Below are 16157 nucleotides of genomic sequence, written 5' to 3'. Positions count from 1 at the left end.
TGTGACAAATAAAGGCTTCTTCTTCTTCTTCTTCTTCTTCCCCTTTGTGTTTAATGTCTGTCACCTGCTGAATAGTCATGAATGGCCTGATATCCTGCCTTTATCCTTCACATTTCTTTGCAGTGTAGTCAGATCACACTGTATAGTTTTAGCTTTCATATTCATCTTACTTCACGATGCTCACTGCACGTTTTCACCTGTGTGTGTAGGAGGAATGTGCTCATGTTAAGGGCATAATTACGATGTTAATCACAACTAAATCACCATTTGCGTAGTCCTGCTCGAACACCTGCTTAGATCAAGGCTGAATTAATGTCCTTTATCCACATGTTGCAATGTTAAAACATCAGCGTCTGTCAATTACATTCAGCCTTTATACATAATGCAACATCATCTGCTCTGAATGCAAAGCAGTTTTAAGTAACATGACTGCTTACATAAAAGACTGTGTAAACACTGAATACCAGATTCTGTTTGAATTATTTTCTATTTCAACAAATGGTATGTGAAAGTCAATAATCCACATTTGAACATAGAAGAGACCATGTTCCACATGGCCAAATCTTCCAAGTCTTTTGGAAAACTCATTCTTATCACACTTAAAGAGGCCAGAAATGATTCTTTAGAGTGATTAGAGTGATGGCCGTTTTTGTAGGCGAAAGAATATTTTTACCATCATAAATGTTATCATTCTGTGGAAGAAATTTTGTGGTAGAAAATGACTATTTACTTTAATGATGGGAAGGTGAGTGATTCTTTAGGGACACAGAATAGTTCTACTATGCCATTTTTCAAAATAACGAGTTTTCAGACTTTGAAGTGACCCCTTCTGACCCCCTCTGTACAGTTTGCTTTCTTTTCTTTCTTTTATTAATGTGACTCATTATGTGTGCAGTAATATTCTGGCTGTTTATTGGACCCATGGAGCTTTTTATTTCTGAACCAGTTCAACTTGATATTATTTACATTATTTATGAACTATTGAGGGCAGCACGAGGGTGTAGTGATTAGCACTGTGGCCTCACAGCAAGAAGGTCTTGGGTTTGAGCCCAGTGGCTGATGTAGGCCTTTCTGTGTGGAGTTTGCATGTTCTCCCCGTGTCCGCGTGGGTTTCCTCCGGGTGCTCCGGTTTCCCCCACAGTCCAAAGACATGCAGGTTAGGTTAACTGGTGACTCTAAATTGACCGTAGGTGTGAATGTGAGTGTGAATGGTTGTCTGTGTCTATGTGTCAGCCTTGTGATGACCTGGCGACTTGTCTAGGGTGTACCCCGCCTTTCGCCCGTAGTCAGCTGGGATAGGCTCCAGCTTGCCTGCGACCCTGCACAGGTTAAGCGGCTACAGATAATGGATGGATGAACTATTGAGGTTTACAGTGTCTTGCAAAAGTATTCATCCCCCTTGGTGTTTGTCCTGTTTTTTTTTTTTGCATTACAAGCTGGAATTAAAATGGATTTTTGGAGGGTTAGCGCCATTTGATTTACACAACATGCTTAACACTTTAAAGGTGCAAATTGTTGTTTTATTGTGACACAAACAATATTTAAGATGAAAAAACAGAAATCTGGAGTGTGCATAGGTATGAAACCCCTAAATAAGAGCTGGTCCAACCAATTCACTTCATAAGTCACATAATTAGTTGATTAAAATTCACCTGTGTGCAAAGTGTCACATGATCTGTCACATGATGTCTGTAGAAATCAACCTGTTCTGGAAGGACCCTGGCTCTGCAACACTACTAAGTAAGCAACATAATTAAATAATTGCATGAGGGCGGCTGGGTTCAAACCCAGTGGCTGACAGGGATCTTTCTGTGCGGAGTTTGCATGTCCTCCCCGTGTCCGCGTGGGTTTCCTCCGGGTGCTCCGATTTCCCCCACAGTCCAAAAACATGCAGGTTAGGCTAATTGGTGGCTCTAAATTGACCGTAGGTGTGAATGTGAGTGCAATTGGTTGTCTGTGTCTATGTGTCAGCCCTGCGATGACCTGGCGACTTGTCCAGGGTGTACCCCACCTTTCGCCCATAGCCAGCTGGGATAGGCTCCAGCTTGCCCGCGACCCTGTACAGGATAAGCGGTTATGGATAATGGATGGATAATTACATGAATGAATAGGTGTACAGGCGATCTTCATAAACTGTTCAGTGAGTAACCAGGTTTCCATTGCAGTTTTGCACACAATAGAAGCAATATTTTTAAAATTTTCAACAAAACACACCTGCAAATGGTCTGTGTTTCCATTAAGTGATGTTATGTGATTAAAGTTGGGTTTTCTCTTCTTGTAATAGTTTCTCCTTTCATGATAGCTCTTGCAGAGCACTCTTGTTTCAGAACGGATAGTATTTCTGTTTACTCCTTATGTCATGCATGTGACATATATATATATATATATATATATATATATATATATATATATATATATGAAAAGTAATAATGTTTTCTTTGATGAAAATGTGATGCAAATGTGAAGTTCAATTTATCAGGAGAGTCCTTTTAAAAAGTAAAACATTCATATTTATTTTTAATACTTTACATAGCAAAAAAATAATAGCAAGTAAAAACATTTTGAATATCAGGAAATTCAACTAATATTTCTCTTTTATTCGATTATGTAAGCTTTTAAGTCTATTTGTACATAATTGGACTTTTTTTTTAAAAAAAAGCAGCAAAAAGACCATATTCAGCTTTAAATGAATAAATATGTGTAGAAATAGGTGTAATGGTTTTGCATTTGTTATATAAACATCTCAAAAGAGAAACATCAGATCATTTTTCCATTATTCAAAATATCCTCACTTGCTAAGATATCATTTTTGCAATATATGCAGCATATGAGTGTAAACCTGCCAGAAACCTCCACAACACATTCATACTCTCTCTCTCTCTCTCTCTCTCTCTCTCTCTCTCACACACACACACACACGACACCCATAACTACATCTAAGCATGCACACAGGTGCACATATAACCTCACTACTGTGACCGTTCTCCATCAGCATGATATTTATGATATTTACAGGCGAATTTCCAGACCTAATTCTTATCAGTCTGAACAGCTTCTTTGCCACAATGCTATTTAAATACCATAGAGGTTAGTATACATTAGTAAATACTGATGCTAGATTTGAGGTAAACCTACTTTGTAGCCACAATGGTGGGCCACTTTACTAGGTACCCCTCCCTTATCGGTGTACAGTTACTGACAGTATCCTGTATGTTGTGATAAACAAATTGTGGCGCAGATTTTATTTGGGTGGTGGTCCACAGAAAATCAGCTCTTATATCTGTAAGGATCTGTCTGATCCTTTTCTTTGTGTTCCAGGATTTTTAAGACAGTTTCAACTTGCATATCCCGAGTAGTCAGGCTGTTTAGCTGGTTTAATTAAGTATGAGCTAATTACACAGCTCACTGCTTCAGAAACACAGTGTGATGATATCCAGTCTGGCTTTGAGAGTTGGCGTTATCATTGTGCTTTCTTTGGCAGAAATGGCTGTACTATCTGATTTGGTATGAGATGAACTTTGGTTCTTGGCATACGTCGGGATCTGGATGTACAGTTTTTAAATTCAATCTATTCGTTTGGCATTTCATGCTATATGCGATTTGTTAAACTTCATGAGTTTACGAAAGACATTTCCATCTTCTGTGCTGTCAGAGGACATAATATTCAGTGGAACACACTATGCAGTATGACCACACACAGAGCCACACGCTCACTCATATGCACATAACCTTGGTACACAAAGCAAATGGGCCACATGAATTCAGTGGTGAAAAAATACATTTATTGAAGTTCATGGCGAATGTAGAAAAAAAGGTGATGAAAGTTGTTGGCTTTGCTTACAGTATCACTGGCATATTCTGAAACACACACACACACACACAATCCCAAATACACACATGCTTGTGCACATATGTACATCTCCAGCAGTCTTAGCAATGCGCTCCAAAATGATACATATACCGTAGTTCAACACAGATGCACATAGACAGCAGGTCAGCTTGTCTCCGAGCAGCAAAGCTCTCCACAGTAATCAGGATTTGGGTAAAGACATCTTAGTGAGTCTTTTTTTTTAATGCCAGATTTCCTCTTTGACACACTGATGGGAAATTGACACACATTGTGTTCAGATGTCCAACTACCACTACTGTTCCACTACTAACATTAGAAGCGGTCTGAAATGAATAGGAGGGAGGTTACTAAAGATGGTCACGGCTGTAACGTATTGTTCACCCTGTTTTATTTAGGAGCTGAGAAAATACAAAGGTGCAGTAAGACAAACAGGAGACAACAGATTTAGCATCCAGATTTCCACAGGATGGGCAAAACTGTTTTCTCTTTTTCAGTTAGTGTGATGTGAACAAGTTGCATTGCACGTGACTGATCCATACACCACACCAAGTTGGCTACTTGTTGAACCATTTTTCTGTTGAAAGATGAAGGGAAGTCATAGTTTGTAAAGCATAGTCTGATCAAGAGGACATTTATTTTTATAAATGATATGCAAAGATGTGTAAAATCAAATGAAGTAGCTTACACTGAACATTTCCTTGAACACAGCTGATAATTTTCTGCGTCTCAAACCCATCTTCCTCCAGAGGAGCAGTTTAGACTCCTGCTGTGAGCAAGTTTTGTTTTTGAACCATCTGGATAAATTGAGAAATTTGTCTTGGATTGTCTCTTTGTTTCGGGTTTTCTATATAAAAGGCAAAATGAGTTGAACAAGTATTCCAACTTGCTTGACCATGAATTTAACATAGAAGAAAAGAGTGAAAAGTAGTTTCACAAACACACTGTCACTTATTCATACCACAACAACCTTCTCTCTCATATCACAGTGTATTTGTACATTCACAAACCTTCTGTGACAGAGATGCATTTAAACAACCCTAATCGATAACACACCGAAACTCAGATACTGAGCAATTGCCAAAATACAGATAATAAAATAAAAGGGATACCTCAGTTATTGAAAATGTCTTACTTATTTCATACATATTTGTTTGTTGAATAGGTCCAAATTTTGAACTACTGGTGATTAGCATACAGGAGTGACGGCCAGCAATAGGCGGAATGATTTTGCTAGTAATTACCACCCAGTCCAAATATTACACTTTTATGCATATGGTAAAGAAATAAGGTTCATATCAGAAATTAAGTGCTGATTTTGAAATTAAGATTTTAATTCCATGTGAAATGTTGAGCGAATTTAGTGTGGGAGCACACTAAGCACCACTGGAACACTGCCATGTACGACATGGCAGTCTAGAATGGGCAAAAAATAAATCAGTTTGAAAACTCACCAGTGTTCTTAATCAATACTGGAATGGTTTATCATATATTTGCTGATTACTGCATAAGAAACACCTGTAAATCTGCTCATTCATGCAATTATCCAATTAGCGAATCATGTGGCAGCAGCACAATACATAAAATCATGCAGATACAAGTCAAGAGAGAAAGTTACAGATCACAGCAAACATCAGGGTGCGGGAAAATGTGATCTCAGTGACTGTGACCATAGCATAGTTGTGTTTTTATGGCTGGTTTAAATGTTTCAAAACCTGTTGGGATTTTCATGCAGTCTCTAGAGTTTGCACAGAATGGCACAAAAAAACCCAAACCAATATCCAGTGAGTGGCAAATCTCCAGGTAACCACTCTGTACAACTGTGATGAGCAGGAAAGCATCTCGAAATGTACAACACACTGAACCTTGAGGCAGGCTTGTAGTACTCGAGTCCAGGACTCGGACTCCAGTCCGACTCGTGCCCTAATTTTAAGGACTCATGACTTGACTTGGACTTGAGCACTGATGACTCAGACTCAGATTTGGACTCGTGCATTAACTGCATTTGGACTCATAAACTGGAAACGAGGACTGATTTTTTTTCTTAATTTTTTTGTAACATGCCATAATAATTTGGCATAAGGTATTTATATCTACATGCATTTTTATACTAATTTCATGCAAGAGAATGACTGAACCACTGAATCATCAATGCACATTCACCTGTTCATACCGGTATGTCAGTTTGTTCCTGAACATAACGTTAATGGCGCTAAAATGTCTGGAGAGAAGCCCCTAGGGTTGTCCACTTGGCTTACACAGACTTCTCGTGAAGTGGGAAAAAATGCACTGCTATGTGTTCCATATGTAGAAGAACTATCGAGGAGACGATGGGGACAACCTCGAACTTCAATCGTCACTTGGCAAGACTCCACACATACCCCTTTTCCACCAAATCAGTTCCAGGGCTGGTTCGGGGCCAGTGCTGGTGCTGGTTCACAACTCGTTCAACTTGCGAGCCAGCTGAGAACCAGTTTGCTTTTCCATAGCTCGCGGTGCTAAGGGAAGCCACGTCATTACATCACTGTATACGTCAGTTACGTCGCTACGTTTGCATAAACCTTGGCGCGAATATCGAAGCAAAAACAACACGGAAGAAGCAGCAGCAACAACAACAACAATAATAATAATGGATGACTTCGCGTTTGTACAGCTGCTGCTTCTCGTCGCTTAAAAATGGCGATCTTTTGCGGTCTTGTTATTGTTGTTGGTCTTAACAACTCCGCCCCCCCACTGACGTAAGCGGTTCTTTCCTCTGGCCCAGCAGAGAGTTGGTGCTAGCCTGGAACCGGTTTTTCTGGCCCCAGAGCCAGTTCTTTGTCAGTGGAAACAGAAAACCCGGTTCCAAACTAAGCACTGGCCCCGAACCAGCCCTGGAACTGCTTTGGTGGAAAAGGGGCACCAGAGAAGTAAGTCAGTGCGTTTACATGCACATCCAAATCGAGCTGCTGTTGGTAATCGAGCAAAGGGTCCCAGCAGGGGTGCCAGAGAAATCCAATCCTACATGCACACAAGGAAATCGAGCTATTGTGTGAGGTACATTGTGCACCCGAGCCACAGGTGGCGCTACACGCCCCATCGTGTTGGTACACTTCCGGTTGTCATCATGAAGAAGAGCTATTCAAGAGTGTAAACAAAGTTATCAGTTCCGTGTTCTCCATTGCACGTTTTTCTCCCGTCCATGAATTTTAATATATTCAACTCCTTAAGCTGAATGAGCATGAACTCTGTCTCCTCATTGCTCCAGAAGTGCACGTTTCTGCTCACCATTTTCTCTTCTTCGTTTGTTCCTCCTGACCTCTTCTGCTGCTTGCTACTACTGTTGTCATGCCGACCGAGGCTGTCGTGTTTCCCGCTTGTGGTCTCGTCACTCGTCACTTCCGGAAGGGGCAGTGCTGAAGTAAGTAGCTCGACTACGTAGCTCGATAGGGTATACATGCACTAAGTAGCTCGGCAAAAATCGCATAATCTAGGTCGTGTAGCTCAATTACGAGAAATCAAGTTCGGTTCAATTTCAGCCTAGCTAAGGTGTTTCCATGGCATTTAGAACTTCGATTTCAGTCGAGCAACGGCAGAAATTCGATTTTCTCTATGTGCATGTAAACGCACTGAGTGACGTGCTATGTTCATTGCCCTGTTGATAGCGGGGCTTGCTGAGCAATGAACAAGCTTTTTATCTGTAGCCTGTTAACTAAAATGGGGCAATCAAGCAGCAACATTAGTCCAACACAGTAGTAGAGATGGTTTCACATAAAGGCAGCAACAGCCACCATCAAATGGTGCAGTTAGAGTCTTGTTCTCGGGCTCAATTCGGACTCGACTCGGATCAATAGTGGACTTGACTCAGCCTCGACTCTAAATTTTCTTTAATGACTTGGACTTGACCACTGGGCACTCGAGACTGGACTCGAACTTGAGGTTTAGTGACTCGACTACAACACTGCCTTGAGGTGGATCAACTACAGCAGCAGGAGACCCCATCAAGTTCCACTCCTTTCAGACAAAAACAAGAATCTGAGTTGACAGTGGCTACAGGTTCGCTGAAAATACACAGCTGAAGATTGGAAAAAGGTCAGCATTCTGAAACCAGTTTGAGACGTATTTTGCTTTGTGACATGGTGCATTATAATGCTATAATTAGTGGCAATGTAAATTGTGGCCATGAAGAGATGCACATAGTCAGCAACAATACTCAAATAGTCTGTGGCTTTCAAGTGATGATTGATTGGTATTAAAGGGCACAAAGTGTGCCAAGGGAACATTCCCTACACCATCACACCACCTCCACCAGCGTGGACTGCTGACACAAGGCAGGTTGGGTTCATGGATTCGTGCTGTTGGTACCAGATTCAAGATTCATCAGACCAGGCTACATTTTTCCAGTCTTCACCTGTCCAGTTTTGGTGAGTCTGTGCCCACTGCAGCCTCAGCTTTCTGTTTTTGGCTGACAGAAGTGAAACCTGATGTGGTCTTCACTGAGGTGCTGTAGCCCATACACCTCAAGGTTCAATGTGTTGTGTATTCTGAGATACTTTTCAGCTCACTACAGTTGTACGAAATGGTTATCTCAGGTACTGTAGCTTTTCTGTCAGTTCAAACCAGTCTGGCTATTCTCCATTGACCTGTCTCATCAAAAAGACATTTCTGTCCACAGCACTACTGCAAAACGGATGTTTTCATTTCGCTCTTCATTCTGTGTAAAGTCTATAGACTGTGCATGAAAAAAACCCAGGAAATCAACAAATTCCTTCAATACTCAAGTTCGTCTGTCTGGCATGGCCAAAGGCACAGAGGTCACATTCTGATTTTTGATGTGAAATTAAACTGCTCTTGATCTGTATCTGCATGATTATATCTATCACTTTTGCTGCAACATGATTGACTGAATTGGATAATTGAATAAATGTGCTAGTGTATAGATGTTCCAAGAAAGTGGATGGTGAGTGTACATAAGTGAACTTTTCTGCGTTTTATTTCTCAGCAGTGGTTAGTTTGGTTGTTCCAGCTGATTGATGGCCCACAGTTATGTGATTGTTTTAGTTGGTCTTCTAGCACCAGAGAGTAACACGACAGGATTGTTGTACATACACCTCAATGATTGGAAATTCACCATAGAAATGGTATAATCAATACAGATCTGCAGTAAAAGAGTTTTTTTTGTATGTTTTTTGTTTATAATTTGCACATTATAGAGGCCGAAAAGAACTCAGACAGAACTAGGTCTATTTTTGTCTGTTTTGTATAGTACTAAGTTTCTGCTGTTGTTCACAGTATACAGTAAGCATGACTGTTAAAGTGACATGAAAACACAGATGAGTTAAAATTGCTGGTGATGTATTCATGTTGTACTTGGACACTTGGAACTTATTCTAAGTGCTTTTCATTTCACTTGTGTTGCACAGTTTGGGCACTGTCAGTAACATTTTATTTAATAACTTAGCTCTCGTTCGACTATAATTCGGTATCTTATGAAAGAATTCTTTTCACCAAACACAAACTCGATTGCATTTGCAGAAGGACATACGTAAAGTACATTCAAGTGCACTCACACATACGCAAAACCCACTCACACAAAGTCACACTCAGACAGTGTTTCTTATCCTGTAGTGATAAAATTAACTTTGTGGTAAAAGGTAAAATCTGGATATAGAACATGACCCCAATCTGGCAGCAAGTGTCAAACAATGTTTTCTTTTTTCTGAACAAGTCAGGTCTGTGTATCCATTCTGGAGTGACGTTTTTGTCGAATAAACAATAAAAGTCAAAACAAACCTGAAAGGAAGGCTTGTGGTAATATTAAAACCAAAACAAATATGAATCTTTAGAACATCTGCTTCGTTTTTAAATCCTAGAGAAGGTGGTTAACTCAGAATCCTCATCGAGCCCTTGAACTACACAGTAGTTTCATTCTTCCAGGGTCCAGTGCGTATATTCCCCGTGCTGTCAGATGGGTACATGTGCCCCTCATGTCCACTTCCTTTGAGAAGCCCGTTCTGGTTGGGTACACACTGTGGGAAGGACTGTCTGCGAGGGTGCATCTCAACATGGCCGTGACACGGCACTGTGAGCTCATCCTCAGCCATCTTCCCACAGCCACAGAGGAGGGTTCCCGGATCCCTGCTCTCAGTGTGGCACAGGGGCGAAGGCAGGATCTCTGCCTTGGTACAGCATGTGTGCCGGTGGCAAAGTGCAGCGTGGCACATTGGAGTGTCATGGTGAGAGCATGCATGGTGCCACTCCTGGTGTTCATCTTGGGCCAGGTGGCAGATGTGACCCTGGCGTTGGCAGGTGCTGTGCGGGCTGTCGGTGGGTGAGCTGTGTCCGCTGCCTGCATCTGCACTGGCTGGAAGATGGAAAGCCAGCTCTCTCTCTCCAATTGGTGATGCCCGCTGCCTTCCTTTAGTCCTGCCTGGTTTCAGACAGCTGTGAAGGTGAACAGGCCGCTCTTCCAGCAGCTTCTCTGTGTGGATTGCTGAGCAGCAAGGGGTCACAGGGCTCACAGGGGTCAGGCAGGTTACATGGTTTTGTGCCTGCAGGTTACTGAGCTTACACAAGCCATGTGAGTGTGTATGACTGAGGACGGATTTTTCTGGGCAGGGTGAGTCCAAGTGGCAGTGATCGTGCCCGTGCCCATGCCCATGCCTGTGTACATCCCCATTAACATTGACCTTAGGGCGCCCATGGGCATACCCATGCCCTTCACAGGTATTAGCTTGGTGACCAGGGCAACAGGCACACCAGCAATGCCAGACATCGTCACGCTTAGCGCAGTGGTGAATCAGCACAAAAAGACCCAGTGTGACCGAGAACGCGCCATACAGACAGCTGAATATCATGTCCAGGAAATGAGCCTGAGACACAGCCAGAGCCCCAAATGTCCACGTGGCTAAGAACAAAAATAGTGTGAATGCAGCACTCCTTAGTTGGGCTTTGAATGAGTGCTCATTGGCAAGTAAAGATGGGTTGATCAAGCCTGGGCAGCCAGCATGACAGCGGGTCCCATCACCTCCTGGCATGCCAGGTTCACCTTGATGATGGCAGTGGGGCACATCAGCAACAGAGAGTCTCTGCTGCTCCTCAGACAGTACCTTTAGCTCATATTTCCTCTCTGGATGTTTACGCAGCTGGATGAAAGTGCACAGGAAGTAGACACATGTCACTAAAACGATGAATGCCACAGGTCCATAGAAAGCCCCGAGACTAGGCTCCCAAGCCATCCAGCAGCTGCAACACAAAAGTAATACAATTAGTCACTATATTACTTCACATTTCGCACAAAAAAACCCTCCAAAGAACATCAGTAATTGCATTTTTTCAGGCAAAATGAAGAGAAAAAGAGCAATTCCAGCTATTTATAGAGCAAAATATATGGTAAATAGCTTCAGTATTAGCTTCAGCATAGATATTTCTTCGGCAAAATTTCTAATGCACTCATATGCACTACACGGGTTTGAAACTCACTGCTAAAGAAATAATTTACTTACTATGGATTTTGCTCTCCACTGCCATAATTTTCTATGTTGATGGCAGCTGTGACGCCACAGATAATGAAGGGAATTCCTCCGCCAATTAAATAAAACCTGCAGAGACACAAATGCAAAGTCACAGGTCACAGGATGAGATGGTACTCTGCAGGTTGACATACCAGGAAGCAATAAAGCAACAGCTGAAACAAATAGCGGTGCAGTAATGAAAGGGGAAAAATTATACAACAGAATATGACTTCCATGACTTGCTATTACTGTGTGTTAGCACAGCTCTGGAACTCGCTTGCTACGCTTTTAGTGACGGTGAATATACAGCGTCTTGCTCCTTGTGGGTGGCAAATAAAACTTACAAAGAACCAGTTTTATTATCATAATTGACAAAGAATACAGTTCACTACAGCTGGGATTTGTATTCAACTTCCATTCAAATATTTTTATAAGGTGAATAAAGTGAATGGGTATTTTTTTATCACATTAGTCTGCATTAAATAACCAAAATATTTTCCTTGAGCATTTTTTTCTGTGAAGAAGCCTTTTCATGCTTTGCCAGCTCAGTCTTCTCTCTCTCTCTCTCTCTCTCTCTCTCTCTCTCTCTCTCATGTGAAATTCAATTAAGGTGAGTACTTGAGGGCTCTCATTAACAGTCCTGTCATACTTGACAGAGACTCTTTCTTCAGAAGCTTTTACCTCATCATAAACACTCATCACTCACATACTTTTACACATACATGAAAAAAAAATTTGTGAGGGTCTTCCCCAGTCCTCAAGTTTACAAGCATTCATTTTCAGTCATATTTTAATGCAAGAAAAAAAGAAAGAAAACACCACACAGACATGTTAATATCTCAAATATCCATTATGTCTGAAGAAATGAATGCGCGCACACACACACACACACACACACAATGTTTATTACAATAGACATAGATAGATATCAGTAATATATAGGAAACACACAAATACACGGTTAGCACTGCTGCCTCACAGCAAGAAGGTTCTGGGTTCGAGCCCAGTGGCCGACGGGGGTCTTTCTGTGTGGAGTTTGCATGTTCTCCTCGTGTCTCCCCGTGTTTTCTCTGGGTGCTCCAGTTTCCCCCACAGTCCAAAGACATGCAGGTTAGGCTAATTGGTGGCTCTAAATTGACCGTAGGTGTGAACATGAGTGTGAATGGTTGTTTGTCTCGGTGTGTCAGCCCTGCAATGATCTGGTGACTTGTCCAGGGTGTACCCCGCCTCTCGCCCACAGTCAGCTGGGATAGGCTCCAGCTTGCCTGCAACCCTGCACAGGACAAGCGGTTATGGATAATGGATGGATGGATGGATGGATGGATGAACAAATGCACGGCCATGTACAACAGACACAGTCCATTAAAAGACAGTATGCTTCAGGCTAATCTCTCATTAACATACAGCAGCAGTCAAAATTTGTCACACCTACTCACTTGAAGATACAATCAAAGTTCTTGCAATTTTCCAGATTGACTGACCTTCATGTCTTAATGATGGATGTTGTTTCTCTTTACTTAGTTGAGCGGTTCATGACATAATATGGATTACTACAGTTGTGGAATAGGTATTTTTATTATTTACTATTTACTGTTTGATCTCAAACATATTAAGAAGGCAAGAAATTGCACTAATTAACTTTTGACGAGGCAAACCTGTTAATTGAAAAGTATTCCAGGTGACTACCTCATGAAGCTGGTTAAGATAATGCCAATAGTGTGTAAAGCATCATCAAGGTAAACGTTGGCTACTTTGAATAATCTAAAATATGAAACATTTTGCTTTGTTTACACTTTTTATCTTACTACATAATTCTTTATGTGTTATTTCATAGTTTTGATGCCTTCAGCATTATTCTACAATATAGAAAATAATAAAAATAAAGAAAAAACATTGAATTAGAAGGTGTGTCCAAATGTTTAACTGGTACTGTGCATCTGCTGTAGGGGTGTAACATGATGACACTGTCTATATCTGTAACTGTTTAGTGTACCAAATATTAGTCTCTGTATCTGTATTTGGATTTAACCCCAAAATTGGCATGGTCTAAACCAGAATGATTTATTTATTTTTTATTAAATATGAACAATACTACACTATACTCCAGGTCACACAGGATAACCAGGGGTTGAATTTCTAGCACTTTCAGCATGGCTTGTGAATTCTGGTGCAAACTCAGCTATGTTCCTCGTTCATAACTGGTCTCTATTCATGTCAGGCTGGCCCCACACTAGAGGATAATTGGGCCAATTTTAGGTCCAATTTGCTGAGGCTCGAAAAGGTGAACACACAATATATAACAAGTAAATCATAATGAGTAAAAGCTAAAAATCAGGACGTCTGAATTCCAAAATGATGACTATCTTTCTGATGTGCCATGCTGATGCTATTTTTTTTTCTTTTTTACCACAGATAGTTACATAAAGAACAGTGTACTACCACAGGAACACTATGACATTGGAATAGTGTGCTCTGTTAAGGCTGATATTGTGGGCTGACCAATAAGCTACTCTGTGAAAAGGTTTCTATTTAAGAGTATGTGTGTGAGTGGTTTCTGAGTGGCGTGTGTGTGTGTGTGTGTGTGTGTGTGTGTGTGTGTGTGTGTGTGTGTGTGTGTTTGCACGTGCAAGTGCAATAGAGGTGAAGGAAATTGATTTGTCTCCAGCTGCTGGGCCTCAGTGGCTGGGTCTTGTGACAGCTTGTATTAAAGTCAATCACAGAGGATAAGCCCAGCGCCACAATCAGAACATTATCTGCTTTTAGATACGTCCCTGTACACATACACACATGTACATGCAGGCATGTATTACTATACTTGTGAGGTGTTACATAGACATTAATGAACACAGCAAAAGCAAAACAAGTGTGAGGCTCATATACATGACAATGTCTCCATATGTATATTCCGATACATGACTATATCTGTAAACTTAAATATAATCTTAAATGCAAAAATAACTGTTTTATTGTCTTCACTGAGTGTTAAATAGAATTGGAGGAGAGCATGTTAAACTCATTACTACAAGCAATAAGTTAAAAAATGGAACTATGACCAAATAGTGCAATGTTTCTGGAGCTTGGATCCCTTACAGTTATATTAGGTGATCTTCCACAAAGGTCAATTGGGTTCCAGACCTTTTTGGCTGACTGAAGTCTGAATCACATGCTTTTCTAAGAAGAAGCCAAGCCAACAAGCCTTTATTTGTCACATATATACTTTTACACGTACACTCAAGCACAGACTTAACCCATCTGAAGCAGTGAACACACACAAGCACACACAAGTGAGCAGTGAGCACACACATACCCAAAGCAATGGGCAGCTATGCTACAGCGCCCGGGAAGCAGTTGGGGGTTAGGTGCCTTGCTTAAGGGCACTTCAGCCTAAGGCCGCCCCATGTTAACTTAACCTGCATGTCTTTGGACTGTGGGGGAAACCGGAGCACCCCGAGGAAACCCATGCAGACACAGGGAGAACATGCAAACTCCACACAGAAAGGCCCCCGTCAGCCGCTGGGCTCGAACCCAGAACCTTCTTGCTGTGAGGTGGCAATGCTAACCACTACACCACTGGTGACTTTTCCTGCTTGAGCAGGAAAATATGAATTGTGAGATTCAGTCTGTATTAAAGAAGTAACAGGAGGCAACTATAAATAGAGAGAAATGTGGTTTAAATGTCTTGTGATTTTAGATGGGCAAATTAAACTATTTTTATTCAAGGTGTAAAATGAAAGTTACATCTAGATAAACAGACACCTCAACCTAGTGAGTATTTTGGCACAGGTCAACTTTCTTAAGCCACATTTTGTTCTAGCTGACAGACTTTGGCTGAAGATGTGCAGTTTGCAACAACATTTGTCTGTCATCAGTTACTGGTACAGTATATCCAAAGGCTCACTGGGCCATGGAAACAAGAAATATTTATACGCTATTGCACATGGTAAAGAGATTAGGTCTGATGATGTCTAATAATGAATTTAATAGTGACTATTGTACACAACAGGGGGAGGGTGTATGGTGGTGCAGTGGTTCTGGGTTCAAACCTTGCAACCAATTGAGGCCTTTCTGTGTGGAGTCTGCATGTTCTCCTCATGCCTGTGTGGGTTTCTCCTGGGTGCTCCAGTCTCTTCCCACAGTCCAAAGACATACGGATTAGGTCAACTGGCTACTCAAAATTTCCCATAAGTGTGAATGTGTGTGTGAATGGTCATTTGTCTCTGTGTTAGCCCTGTAATAGATTGGTGACCTGCCCAGGGCGTACCCTACCTCTTGCCCAAAGTCAGTTGGGATTGGCTCTAGCTTCCCCTGTGACCCTGATGGATGAGCAGTATAGATAATGGATGGATGGACAACCGAGCAGAATAATTTATACCAATCATGTTAATTTGCACTTAAAGAGAATGAAGTGCAGACCCATTTCCCCAATTCAAAAGTTTCTTTTGTCTATTAAATTGAGTGTTGTATCCAGAAGTGTCCCAAAGATAAGTTTAGATTCACATTATGCTGAAAAAGCTTGGCCAGACATGACAAATGGACCATTTTCCCATTTCCTCTGGGATACTGTTGTTATAAAACATATGGTGCAGTAAGAGATTCACAATCTCTTGAGCTATTTGGAGTCCTTTGAGAATCTACTGCCACATAGGGATTAAGAAGATCAGTAACAAAGTATATTGCAGTGTGAGACCAAAGCCTGAATGGTTTTGTCTCACAAGAGATGGATGGTGTAACTTAGACTGGGTACAGATAGAACCAGAATGAGATCAGTTACCATCAAAATTTGTGTTGTGGCATATGCCAGAATAGCCACAACTGGG

General features: G+C 41.3%; 1 protein-coding gene across 1 annotated transcript in view; it reads right to left on the bottom strand.

The window, feature by feature from the left end:
* Positions 1–9682: 9682 nt before the first annotated feature.
* LOC132889578 (adhesion G protein-coupled receptor A3) overlaps positions 9683–16157 on the bottom strand; it is a 493612-nt gene continuing 487137 nt past the window's right edge. The window contains exons 18-19 of the mRNA XM_060926228.1: positions 11332–11427; positions 9683–11071 (exon numbers count right to left, since the gene is read on the bottom strand). Coding sequence (XP_060782211.1) covers positions 9739–11071; positions 11332–11427 — 1429 coding nt within the window. The 3' untranslated portion in view covers positions 9683–9738. The remainder of the gene's footprint in view (positions 11072–11331; positions 11428–16157) is intronic.

The sequence above is a fragment of the Neoarius graeffei genome, chromosome 7 (genome assembly GCF_027579695.1).
Source record: "Neoarius graeffei isolate fNeoGra1 chromosome 7, fNeoGra1.pri, whole genome shotgun sequence".
NCBI lineage: Eukaryota > Metazoa > Chordata > Actinopteri > Siluriformes > Ariidae > Neoarius > Neoarius graeffei.
The sequence above is the reverse complement of the archived record's forward strand: the minus strand, read 5'-3'. Positions and strand labels throughout refer to the sequence as shown.